The sequence below is a fragment of the Spinacia oleracea genome, chromosome 4 (assembly GCF_020520425.1).
Source record: "Spinacia oleracea cultivar Varoflay chromosome 4, BTI_SOV_V1, whole genome shotgun sequence".
NCBI classification, from domain to species: Eukaryota; Viridiplantae; Streptophyta; class Magnoliopsida; order Caryophyllales; family Amaranthaceae; genus Spinacia; species Spinacia oleracea.
Window position 1 is genome coordinate 92108641 of NC_079490.1, and position 12908 is coordinate 92121548.

General features: G+C 39.2%; 3 protein-coding genes across 4 annotated transcripts; 1 reads left to right on the plus strand and 2 right to left on the minus strand.

The window, feature by feature from the left end:
* Positions 1-212: 212 nt before the first annotated feature.
* On the minus strand, positions 213-6292 carry LOC130459637 (uncharacterized). The gene is made up of 3 exons (XM_056827112.1): positions 1499-6292; positions 906-1433; positions 213-837 (listed from the first exon to the last, which is right to left on the minus strand). The coding sequence occupies exons 1-3, from the start codon at positions 1967-1969 to the stop codon at positions 295-297; spliced, it is 1542 nt and encodes a 513-aa protein (XP_056683090.1). The 5' UTR covers positions 1970-6292; the 3' UTR covers positions 213-294.
* Positions 6293-6437: 145 nt separating this feature from the next.
* LOC110786920 (B3 domain-containing protein At5g42700) lies at positions 6438-8141 on the minus strand. 2 transcript variants are annotated; one of them, XM_021991507.2, is made up of 6 exons: positions 7898-8141; positions 7622-7708; positions 7484-7515; positions 7236-7398; positions 6809-7015; positions 6438-6714 (listed from the first exon to the last, which is right to left on the minus strand). In XM_021991507.2, the coding sequence occupies exons 1-6, from the start codon at positions 8021-8023 to the stop codon at positions 6658-6660; spliced, it is 672 nt and encodes a 223-aa protein (XP_021847199.1). In that variant the 5' UTR covers positions 8024-8141; the 3' UTR covers positions 6438-6657. The 2 variants fall into 2 exon arrangements, with proteins under 2 accessions (XP_021847199.1, XP_021847198.1); XM_021991506.2 differs by having other exon boundaries at positions 7610-7708; positions 7898-8135.
* A 1366-nt stretch (positions 8142-9507) lies between these two features.
* LOC110786918 (uncharacterized) lies at positions 9508-10323 on the plus strand. Its single transcript, XM_021991505.1, has one exon. The coding sequence runs from the start codon at positions 9508-9510 to the stop codon at positions 10321-10323; it is 816 nt and encodes a 271-aa protein (XP_021847197.1).
* Positions 10324-12908: the final 2585 nt, after the last annotated feature.

The following is a 12908-nucleotide window of genomic DNA, read 5'->3' on the forward strand; positions in this document are numbered from 1 at the left end:
CAGGGGTTACACATTCCTAACACAGCTATATAAAGTAGCAAAAGACCTTGGCAAAAAGACCAGGGCAGACATCTGACGTCTGAAGTTGGGGGCGTCAGACGTAATCATAACAAAATGAATGATGGTGACAAAAGCTAAAAAGCAATAAGACGTTCAAAAGGCATCATGTCATTCCCAAAAAGTTAGTCATAATTACAAAAATTATGCACAAAGCCACCAAGCATGGTGTCAAAAGAACATGTGCAAAAAAAAAAAAAAAAAAAAACATTAATAAATACAAAGACGCGTATGAACTCATTCCTCATCCTCGCTGGGCACGAACTCAAGAGGAGTGCGTCCTTCCTTTTGAGCCTTCTCCACCTCAATCTGATAGGTGAGAAACTTCTCAAACCAACTGAAGGGACGTTCACTTGCAAATTCAGCATTCCATGCAAGCTCCATACCCCTTCGGATCGATTTCTCACCTAGCATGGCCAACTGGTCGAGAACGCTCTGTGACGAAGCGACTTCCTTGCTAGCCGCCTCCAGCTGGACCTCCAACTCTTTAAACTGAGTCTCAAGACGAGAAAACTCAGCCTCTTTCTCCTTGATCTTCTTGGAAAGATCCTCCATTTCAGAAAAGTTCTGATCAATATGTAGGAGACGAGCTGTGTTCTCAGCATTTCGGGAGGCCAGGGCGGTAGTCACAGCGTCAATCTGCTCCCGCCTGTCGAAGCGAAACTTCTCCACCGCAGCAAAATGCTGGTCACCACACTGACTGGCCAGAAGACGGTGACGAGCTTCTTCATGCACCAAAGCAGTGCGCCACTTTTTCAGTGAGTCCAGCAGAATGAACATCTGCACAAAAATAGTAAGTCAAACAAAAAGAAACGAGTATGTAAAAATAAAGGTATAACGAAACTTACGTCCAGCGCTGAGGACTGCATGGCGGCAAGCATATTCTCGGCCGCCTCAGGAAGAGTTTCAGCATATTGGGGAGGAATGGCATTGCGCATCAACGTCATTATCTTCCTACGGTCATGAGAATTGAACCCGCCTGAAGAAGGGATCTGATCCAATTCAGCATCTATGTCAGTCTGAGGATCGGGAATTTCTATGGGAAAAACAACGGCCTTAGAATCCCTGGGGGAAACTAGAGAACTGCTAGACGAGGAACGGCATGTGGTTACGATGTTGGAGTAAAACTTACCCCCAGAATTCCTAGCTCTCTCCGCCGTCTTCAGAGGAATGTTGCGGCGGACGACTTCAGGAATCCCCGCAAGAGGATCAGTTGTCCCTCCAGTTTTCTCCAAGCTAGGAGAAGCGGATGCAGCCTTGGGGACGGCAAACCCCTTAGAAGCCTTCGACGTCACTGACTTGAAGACGGATTTTCCTGTGCCGCCAGCCCTGCGTTTAGAAGTAGGAGCCGCGTCCGTGGCCACCTTCCTCGTCTTCTGAAGAAATGAAAACATAAGTTGTAAACAACAAAGGGAATCACATAGGAAGATTTGATTAATACCTTCTCCTCAGCAGGAGGGGGAGCCATTTGCTCAGAAATGGCTTGCTCGGCCGCCTGCTGACGCTTCCAAGCTTTGTAGGTGCTGGCGTCGAGTACCTTCGCCAACCAAGACGGCATATCCACTTGGCCTTTGGAGGCATCGTCCAGCTTACCCATGGCCTCGTCTGAAAAAACAAATAAAGACATTAGTGCGATTTTGATTAAACAGTGAAGAGTTGGAAGTATAGATACATTACCTCTCGGCATATATGGACACAAGCCTACAGCTGAGAGGAAAACGGGATTGCTCAGTTGATCTAGATGAGGCAACCACCCCTCGGGTATGTAGGCCGTCTTGTCCTTGATGACGAGCGGCTTGACCTTGAACAACGACGAGATCCGTTCCCAGAGCTCGGCGGAGACTGGAGGTAAAGAAGCGCCTTTTCCAACCAAGTTGGGCTTGACGTTCCAGCGTCTCATCCTCTCGCACATCTCCAGATTGGTGGTCTTGATGACCACCCACTTCTTCCTCTAGTGATGCCACTTAGACGCCTTCCCCATCACCGTCCGGTAGGCCCCCTTGTATGAAAGAATCAGCCAGCCCGCGGCGGCTCTCGAAACTTGGGACATGGAGGCGATTCTTAGGAACGCCGGAAGGGAAGGGGTGATGCATGCAAGATCGCAGCGAGCAATATAGCTAAACACACCCGCCCAGGAGTTCGGGGACATTTGGCTCAGGCCAATATTAAAGCCGTCCAGCAACTCCACCACAAAGGGGTGAGGGGGGAATCTCATACCCAGCTTCAGAAATGAGCCGTAAACGGCAAACTCTCCTTCCACCAGTCCCAAGCTGGTGCAGTCCATGCCGGCCGGCATACGAAACTTGTACTCCGAACCTAGATTCAGAGACCTCCCATAGGCCTTCCCCTCAAGGGTGAGAAAGTTCAGCCACGTCTGAAGTGGGAAGATGGCGCTGGGATGAAGGTGACCTTCCTCCCCACCTGACGTACTAGCCGGCGCAGCATCGGTGCTTTCAGGGACGTCCTCTATAGGAGAAGATGATTCTTCTTTGAACTGCTCCTCGTCTTCTATTCGCGCCATTAAATCCTGCAACAAGCCTAGACTTGTCTCAAAACAGGGACAAACTTGAAAAAAGAGGACGTCAAAGGGACAAGATGACGCCCTCAGTTTGACGAGACCCATGCATGACTAAGAAGAGAATTCGGAAGAATCAAAATCAACAAACACATTTTTCCAAAGAAAGCATTTACCTGATAAATCAAAGAGAGTTTGTGAAAGAACTTGGATGAAGAACTGCAAGAACACGACTTTGAAGATCGTGGCGGTGCTACGGTGGATTTCGGTGGGTGTAAGACGCCGGAAATCGCCTTCTCCTATTGCTCTCAAATGATCACTGGAAATGAGGGGGAAAATCACTCAAATTGGCCACTTATTTATAGAGGGGTAAGAAATGATTACCCCTGCCACGCATCATCACCTCGTTGGACACTCCAAGAGCAGAAGAAAACTAACGTCTGTTTTCACTCCTCATGAGGGGCAAATGATGTGGGCTTGAATACATCTCCCACAAAGCCCAAAGAGGCAGCCTACGACTCATACTGGTCAGATGGGCTCAGACCTAGAAAGAAGGCCCAAAATCTTGGTACCCCACCAGAATAACGACAGAGCCCCATTTGGCAAAGCCCATTCTCTCTGAAGGCCGGTCCAAATAGAGAAGGTCCATCATTGCAGGCCGAAGGCCACGTGTCCTAAATCCCCAAGGGGCACGCATCCCACAGCTAGGGTTGAGGGTGCAGTCCCCAAGAAACCCTAGCACTATAAATAGCTCAGATCCCAAGGTAAAAGGGCATTCAATTCTTGCCCACCAACAACAAACCTATCTTTGCTCTGCCTTCTCTCTACGAATTACTTATATCTCTAGCTTATACTTACTTAAGCATCGGAGGGAATATTCCTACGGGTATATTCTTGTTTTGCAGGTTGCCAGAAGTTCGTGCCAGGTCATACTTGATACCTCCGAGGAGCGTGTGCTACGTCAGCACCGTAAAAGATCCCACAACACTCTGTATAACTCTTTTTTTAACAATTTAAATTTTCAATAAGGGTATTATCGACATTTCAGGTGGACAACAAAGTTCTCATGAGTTGATTTGTATAATAGAGATTGTCTTATAAGCAAGTGAGGTGTGCAAGAGTATAAAAAAAATTAAAAATTGTTTTAATACACATAATCACCTCAAATAAATGGCAAGAAACATTGTTCACAGAGTTATCTAAATTAAGAAAAGTTTGACATTATCTATATTAAAAACTTCTAAATAGTGCAACTTACCAATATATTATTCATAACAAAAAATCTAAATTTTAGTACCAAAGTAAATAAATTAAACATATAAAATACGAAGTTTTGTTTTACTTGATTATTTGTCCCGGAATGTACTTGTCTAACCATATTTTTACGTACTTTTTGTTTCAAAGTACAAAGCAAAGTGGTTGTATAATTATTTTCCTATAGAAAAATGAGAGAATAAGAGATTGTAGGCATGTTGCACGACTTTCCTAATTGCATAGCCATCATTAAATATTTTTTTGGCTTTTTTGTGTGATGGCGCGTGATTTTCATTAATCTTTATTAGTTGGTTATTTGACATTAAATATTTTTTTTATTAATTCCAATTCGCGTAAAAAAACAGTTAAATTGTTAAATAATGGGGTATAATAGTTTATTTTATAGGGGATATCAAAAGATCATTTACCATATAGATCTCGGGAATTCCCTTATAGAATAAAGATATTAATATTTTATTTTTGTAAAATTACAAAACAAATTAGTTACTTATTATTGTTAGTCTTCCAATTTTCCCTCCCAAACTTACATCATAAGAAACCACCAACACCATATTAATTTTTATTTCCTTTCCTAATGTACTTAGTCCATTACGATGTAACTATAATTTGATGATAAAATGTTAAGTAATTAATTTCTAACATACATATGATTTAACACAGAAACTCAACAAAACCAAAAACGTTCTCGTGAATGTTTTACACAAACCTATAAAATATGGGTTGTCTCAAGGGTGGGTTTGGCCTAGCTCGGCCGCTCGGGTCATATTTTTCCAGGTTGGATTATGACCCATTTAGCATAACCTGGCCCGGCCCAGCCCATTTTTTCAAATAAAGAATGAGTATACGGGTCACAGCAAAAAAATACTTCGTAATCTGTATCAATCTATCAAACTACCCAATGCACGTTACCCCTCTAAAAAGCACCCTCATCTGAAACAATGGCCAAACACCATTTTACTTTCAATCAATTTAGAAATCATGCACAAAGTTTGCTCCCCATATACAACGAATAAACTTCACAAAGTAAACATACAAAACATAAAAAAAAAAAAAAAAATCAAACAAGCATAGCATATCAAAAATCAACACATAAACAATCAAATGTAACATCATTAATCTCATACAAAATTAACCAATTTCAATTATTAATCTCACACAAAATCAATCATTACCCATTAATTCAAATAATAAAAAAAAAAAAAAAAAACTCAATAAAACCCTCAAAATATTAACAAATTGACAAATAGTATTACGTATTAACTCATACTCCCTCTGTTACGTAATGTTCCTCACTTTTCCATTTTGCACGGTTTCCAATGCACTACTTTGACCGTCAATAGTTTTAATTTCGTATTAGTAAAAAGTAAAAAAAGGTTGATATTTAGAAAATTTACAATGAAATGAATCCAATAAGTTTTCACAAGTTAATATTTTATCAATTATTTATACTAATAATTACTGTCAAAGTTTTTAAGTTTGACCATAAGAACAGTAAACATGAGGAACATTATGGAAAGGAGGGAGTAACTCTTACTACTATAATATATTTTTGATTTATTTTATTGTTTGAATTGCCAATCTTTAGTTAAAGGTGAGTTAACATACTAAAAATCTAACTTTAGGTCCCAATTATTGACCAAATAAAAATGAGGTTTTTTGTACAACTTAGACCCTAGTAATGGGATTAACTCTTACTCACTCCGTATTTATTTAAGAGATACACTTGGCCGGACATGGGTATTAAGAAGAAGAATTGAATGAAATAAAGTGATAAAACAAGTGGGCTTGGGTAGATATTTTAATACGTAAAACAAATGAGGACCATGTCATTTTAGGGGGTGGGGTGAAATGTAGTTATGAAATTATTTGTTTAATAGGGTGGTGGGACATAAGATATATTAAATAGATTATTTAATTAGATAGTGGGGTTGATAAGTTAATAAAAATGGCAAATGTATTTCTTACGTAAATACGGTGTATCCCTTAAATAAATACATAAAGAGTATTTACACAAAATATTCAGATTATGACCGGTTCTACAAGGTCTAAAATCTCAAGAATCGAAATCGGAACAGGTTATGACCGGTTTCGGGTCTGGACCCGCCAATTCCTAACCGGTTCTTGGTACACAATATTTTTTTCTCACTCCTGTAGACTGAAATTCAAATTGCAGCTGGTAAAGTGGGTTTGAATAAGGAAAATTATCATTTCCATGACACGTTATAGAAGATTTTGTGTGTGCTTCGGCCTTCGGCCAGGTTGCTACGCAAATATCGAATTCCGGCGAGTACGTGTATGAATAATACTAAGCTCTGGTGCTGAATAATACATGGGTTTACAAATGTGTGTAATCAACTAATCAAGCATGTGATTGGAACCTAAATCTTGCTCCTTATTATTATTATTATAATTTTTTTGTTTTTTATGAATTGTAATACAAAAAGACTGTTCCAAGTTCAATGTTAGAAAAGTAATTTAGGAAAGTGAACCAGACATTATTGACGTTAGAAGTTGAAAATTATATTTTCCATTGATAGGATTTTTACATTTTCCATTGATATTGGGGATGGATTCGGATCAGCTGAGGACATGGAATATAAAAGCAATCACTATTATGACGGTTAAAAGTAATAGCTGAGGACATGGAAAATTTTGTCAGACGCTAGAGTTGATCCTAATGCCTTATCTTATGAGACACCTAAAATAGCTAAAATCCTAGAATACTACTCCGTATTAACAAGGAGATGCTCGATCAACAAAAGCATCGATATATGGAGTAGATTTCTGAAAGCCCTAGCAGGTGCAGCTAGTTAATCCTCAGAAGTGAGAACCTTGTTCAATTCGTCGCTTCTCCTTATGATGTATACCTGCATACAGCCCCAATTCCTCATTCCTCATTCCTCATTCCTCAAACACACATTAATTTAGGTGAACCAAGGAAATCATAAATAAGTTTATTACCTTAAAAATTGAGTGGCTAATCACTTGAAAAACGACAGTATCCCCATCAACAAGTTCATGAGCCAAAGCAAAGCCTCTCCAACCTCCACTTAGTCCAGTTTTACGTGCTAAGTAAACACTTGGATATTCGTCACCCTCTTCGTCTACCAATGTCACCGTTGCATCATTATTAGGTAAGCGAGTTCTGCAAAACTCACTGGGAAGACCCTGCATTTTCAACTTAATTAACAAAATCAACAACAAATGTTCACAAAACTATGTAACAAACAGATATATAAAACTAACATGAAATATATTCAACTATTACTATATAAAAGTTTTGAGTATTTGAGTACATCACCGTGCATCACACGAGTATTTGAGTACAAGTAACAACGTTCGTCAGCAACCTAATTAACCAATTAGGAGTAAAATGAAAAGAAATTACCAGCCAGAAACATCCAGTGACATGGGAAGGAAGCATTGGTCTGATGACAGTAGGAAAACCCTCCTCCTCAAGTTTACCAACCAATTTCTCTGCTTTCTCTATTGTAGATGCTCTTTCTTCATCTCTTGCTACTCCATAGTTCCCCCTTACTACTCCATAGCTCCTACAACCCATAAATTATATACTTTATTAAAAAAAATATTAAAAATTAATAGACAAGTACACACAATAAATTCAATTCAACTTACTTTCTGGGCGAGGATGATCGAGGCAAATGAACCTACAACAAAGATGGCTGGTCAAGAAATTGAAAAGAACTCTACTTAAATTTGAGAAAAGGGTAAAAAAGGGGGGAAAGAAAGAAGAGAACAAACTTGAATATATACAGGGGCTGGGTGTTTAGCAACTCGAGCAGATCGCCTCACTGCTACCATTCTATTCTCAACTGTTCGCGGCTTCCAGACCTTCTTTATCTTTTTATCAAAATTGTAAACATTGTGTTTAAACAACCAAAATACACACTTCTTACTACTCTCCAAATTTAATTAATAGTCACAATGATGATAACAATTACTTACATAACATGAAAATTGGAAACTAAAACCGGATGGGATTTGTCAGAAATAATACATAAGAAATTTTAAGAGAGGATGAAGGTTTACCGGAGAAGATTTGGGAGAAAGATTTTTAAGGGCTTGAGAGAGATGGGTGAGGTTGAGATCATCCAACCGTTTTTTGTTCTCTTCAACTCTCTTTTGCCGACGCTCTTCATACGACACTTTTCCCATGCTCTTTTTCCTCTCTATCTTACTTTTATTTTTTGGATGTTGGTGTGTATTTGAATGGGTTCTTCAAATGGGAGAAAATTTTGAATGTGGGTACTCCGTATAATTTTGAATATTGGTGAGAAGAGAGGGAGAGTCGACCGTTGGAATACCACTGTATTGGAATGTGTGTGTCAGCTGATGAACAACATATTGACGAGTGGGGTTGTGACACGATCACACCTAGAATTGCTAGACCTTTGGTTGTTCTTGCAATTTGAATTTTGGTCCCTTTAGTCTTTGGAGTTTATACTTTCGTATGCTCGTAGAGCTGTACAAAACTGACCCAACACCAGAATTCGACCTAAACTGACTTGTATTCGTAACCGATCGAAACCTGAATGTTATTACAATAAGAAAACATATATCCCAATTGTAGCCGACCCGAAAAAATCAATAATCGTGTTTAAACATATATTGTATGACTTGAACTACGGATGTTAATGAGCCGATAAGTCCGTGAACGACCTCGGTCAAAAGTTGGTCAAATTTAGGTTAATAAATGATACTAACTCGAACAACTTTGTGTTCGACTCGTTTAGGCCCACGAACAGTTAGTTCGTGTTCATTTATAAGCTCGCTCAATTCATGTTTGTTTATAAGCTAGTTTAAAACTTCGTTCAAACTCGTTTATATTAAATTTCAAAAAAAAATATGACTAATTTTTATTTATAGTAAATATCATAAAATATTAACAAAACTATATATTAATATCATATATATTGTGCAAAAATTAAGTATAAGAAATCAAATATATATAAAAATATAATATATATATATATATATATATATATATATATATATAATGTACGCAAAATACTCTCTCTCTCATGGTACGAGGCGCACGATAAGGGCTATCTGCTATCCTACGCCACCTCCATTGATGGGGAGAAAGAAGAAGATGCCGGTTGTTTCTGTGTCAGGAAATAATGGAGATTCTTCTCCTTTGGTTGGTTCTCATGTTTCTGCGACTCAAGCGTCTAGCTTGGACACCACGCAACAGCTCATGTATGCTATGGTAGAAGAAATTCTTGCTGAACCTTCTTCAATGGCGGACCCGAAATTGGTTCATCCGAGTGTTGGGCCTGTTTCCATTAGACTTCAAGAGGTAATTACCATAACTCCCTTTTTTCTGCTCCTATTTCGAACCCTGTGGTTTCTGGATCTGGAATGTTAGATGCAATTTCTGCAAAATCTAGCTCTGTTAATCCTGAATCTATGCGTATTGTGAGTAGAAAATTGAATATGGGTGGAGATTCTGGGATTCCTGTAGTTGATAAACCTCAAAGCTCTTGGGCTAGTAAGGTTAGGGGTAGTTTACTTGCTACTAAAGGAAAGGCATTAAGCTATGTTGCTCCTGTTTGTATTGGTGATAAGGTCATTGCTCAACTGCAGCAGCCAGAAATAGACAAATATAATGTAATGCACACTGGGCTAATGCAGTAGTCATGTTTGTGTTGGGTGAAACACCAACAATTGCATCTGTACTCAAGTTTATTGCTAAGGAATGGAGTCAAGTGGCAACCCCCAAAGTTTTCCTTCATGATGAAGGTTACTTTGTGATTAGGTTCTGTTCTTTGGAAGATAGAAACTCTATTCTATATGCTGGCCCTCAGTACTTTTATGGTAAACCAGCCATCATCAAGCAATGGTCCTCACACTTTAGCTTCCAGAAGGAAGTTCTGAAGGTTATTCCCTTGTGGGTGACGTTCCCAAATCTACCTTTGAACTGTTGGAGAGAGGATTCTTTGAGTAGGATTGGCAGTGTTATTGGAGTTCCCTTGTTTGCAGATGAATGTACCACACAGCAGTTGAGAATATCCTTTGCTAGGGTTTTGGTTGAAGTGGATGTGACTAACCCTCTCCCTAGTTCCATCACTATTGCTAATCCATCTGGTCAGGAATTTGAACAAACTGTTACTTATGATTGGAAACCAGACTACTGCATGAAGTGTTGCCTGGTGGGACACAATTGTGAGACTTCTGCTAAGAAAGTCAACAATGTTAGACCCCCTGAGAAGAAGGTAGTGAAGAAGTGGGTTCCTAAAAAAGTTCAGCAAGCACCACACCAAGATATGAACCAACAACAACAACAACTTCACCAGACCACTCCTGTTGGCACCTCTGTTGTTGTTCACTCTGATGATGATGCAGGGTGGAAAATTGATGCTAGAAGAACTAAACACAGGGAAGCTCAACAAGTGAGGACAATTACCCCAATTCAAAATTCATTCAGAACATGGTGGCATAGAAGTTGTAGATGAAGAAGGAGAGGAACACAATGATCTCCCCCCTGATGATAATCTGTGCATGGAATGTGAGGGGCCTTAATGACCCAAATAAGACAAGAGCATTGAAAATCTTTTTGTCAATAAATAAGGTGGATGTGATTGCTGTCTTAGAAACAAGAGTCAAAGAGAATAATAATAGTAAAATTCAGCAGAAGCTAGGTGGTGGTTGGTCTTGGCACTGTAATTCTGCTTGTAATCCCAGAGGGAGAATTTGGGTGGGGTGGAAGAATGTGAATGCTACTATGAATATTTTACTCACTCATGAGCAATTAGTTCATGGGGAACTAGTGGATAGAAAAGGTGTTTCAGTCTGTTTCATTACCTTTGTGTATGGCTTACATACTGTTGAAACTAGGAAGGCTTTGTGGTCAACTCTTTCTGGTATCTCTGCTATGGTTACTTCTTCTCCCTGGATAGTACTTGGAGATGTTACTTCTTCTCCCTGGATAGTACTTGGAGATTTCAATGCTGTTCTTTCCAGCAATGACAGGGTTAATGGAGCATGTGTTAGCACTTATGAAACTCAAGATTTTGAGAATTTTCTGCTTAACTCTGGAGTGAATGAATTGAGAAGCACTGGTCACTTTTTTTCTTGGAGTAATAAGAGTTTGGGGGATGCTAGGGTGACTAGTAGAATAGACAGAGCTTTGGGAAATGGATGCTGGATGATGAAATTTGGGCACTTAGCTGTGGACTATCTTAACCCTTCAATCTCAGACCATTCCCCTCTTTTGTTAAAATTTGGAGATGATCATAAAGATGGGGGTAGGCCCTTTAAGTTTTTTAACTTTCTGGCAAATCACTCTCAGTTTGCAGCAGCTGTTGCTCAAGATTGGGTTAATCCTATTAAGGGTACACCTTTAAGCAAAGTTTGGTTTAAGCTGAAAAGGCTAAAACACAAACTGAAGTCCCTTCACAAAGAGGAGTTTGCAAATATCACTGTGAGAATTCAAAAAGCACAACAAGAGTTGGAAGAAGTTCAAAATCAGTTATGTTCTGATCCTGCAGATTTGTTAATGCAAGTTGAAGAGAAGAGATGTACTGAAAATCTTAGAAAGTGGCTATCTATGGAAGAATCTGCTTTGAAGCAGAAATCTAGAATCCAATGGCTAGCAAATGGGGATTCTAACTCTAAGTTCTTTTATGCTTCTGTCAAGCAAAGAAGAAACATGAATAGAATTTCTTTGCTGTACACTCCTCAAGGGCATAAAATTGTAGATCCTAGGGAAATTACTGTGGAAATCCAGAAATTCTATATGGCTCTTCTAGGTACAGCTGCTACTCACATTTCTAAGCCTGATCTCCCCACTCTTAGGTCAGGCCCAAGATTGTCTAGAACTGCAGCTCTATCTCTGGACTGGTGACACTGCAGCATCAAAGAAAGCTTTAGTAGCATGGGATAAACTGTATCAACCTAGAAACTTTGGTGGTTGGAATGTGAAGAATATTGCTGCTTGGAACAAAGTAGCCATTGAGAAATTGCTGTGGGCTTTGGCTTTTAAGAAAGATAAACTGTGGGTGCAGTGGGTTGATAGCTTCTATATGAAAGGCCAAAATCCTCTTCAGATGTCCACTCCTGGGTCTTGTTCTTGGGCTCTTAAAAAGATCTTTAATAGTAGAGAGGTTATTCTGCAAATTGGTGGTTTGGACAAATCTACTGCAAATGGAAAATACTGTATTAGCAAGGTGTATAAATGCTTGCAGGGTGTTGCTCCTAAGGTTACTTGGTGGAGGGTAATGTGCTATAACAAAGCTAGTCCAAAAAGCCTGTTTATCACTTGGTTGGCTATCCTTAATAGACTTTATACTACTGATAGACTTCAAGCTTGGGGGATTCAGTGTTCTGATCAATGTGTGCTGTGCACAGATGGGAAAGAAACAGTTGAACATCTGTTTTTTGAGTGCAAGTTTTCCTCTGCAGTCCGGTCTAAACTGTTGTTGCAGATTGGTGTTCATAGAGGAGCTACTGGTTTTGCTTCTGAGTTGCAGCAAGTTATGAAGAGAAGCAGGAAAGCTGGTGTTGCTGATCAGTTGTATGTTATGTGCTTCACTGAAGCCATTTATAGTGTGTGGCTTGCTAGAAATGTTGTAATCTTTAAAAGGCCTACTAAGAGCATAGACAATATTGTTAGGGAAATTTTGTTTAAAGTTTGTTGTAGAGGTTCTGAGGAACTTAGGAGTAGATTACTACACATTTGATTTTGTGTAGAGTAGTTTTGGTGGCCTGGTTTCCCTGTTCCCTTGGGTAGTTTGCTCAAGGCTTTGGTTATTAATACAATTATTAATTGCCCAAAAAAAAAAATCAAATATACTACCAAAACAACAAAAACTATTGAAAACCGTGCTCTCCAAAGTTCTACCGACTACCTTTACACTCAAATCCTAAACTCGAACCAAGACATTGAAAACCGTGCACACCTCTACCAACTAGGAATAAAAGAATTCTAACCTACAAGTTCCAATTTTATTTTGCCCGATTCAATAATAAATCCTGAAAAACTAGAAAAACTTGCCTTGACTAAGATCAAAAAGGAAAAAGAAAGAAAAAGAAATGAAAA

What these genes read in the sequence shown, in the direction of transcription:
- LOC130459637 (XM_056827112.1), bottom strand. Translation starts at nt 1,969, where the DNA reads ATGTGCGAGAGGATGAGACGCTGGAACGTCAAGCCCAACTTGGTTGGA. An exon ending in CCCCTCCTGCTGAGGAGAAG is followed by an intron (nt 1,434 to 1,498) that starts GTATTAATCAAA and finishes TCATTTCTTCAG; the next exon opens with AAGACGAGGAAGGTGGCCAC. An exon ending in TGCAGTCCTCAGCGCTGGAC is followed by an intron (nt 838 to 905) that starts GTAAGTTTCGTT and finishes ATTTTTGTGCAG; the next exon opens with ATGTTCATTCTGCTGGACTC.
- LOC110786920 (XM_021991506.2), bottom strand. Translation starts at nt 8,023, where the DNA reads ATGGGAAAAGTGTCGTATGAAGAGCGTCGGCAAAAGAGAGTTGAAGAG. An exon ending in TTTCTCCCAAATCTTCTCCG is followed by an intron (nt 7,709 to 7,897) that starts GTAAACCTTCAT and finishes TTTGATAAAAAG; the next exon opens with ATAAAGAAGGTCTGGAAGCC. An exon ending in TCACTGGATGTTTCTGGCTG is followed by an intron (nt 7,016 to 7,235) that starts GTAATTTCTTTT and finishes TTGAAAATGCAG; the next exon opens with GGTCTTCCCAGTGAGTTTTG.
- LOC110786918 (XM_021991505.1), top strand. Translation starts at nt 9,508, where the DNA reads ATGTTTGTGTTGGGTGAAACACCAACAATTGCATCTGTACTCAAGTTT.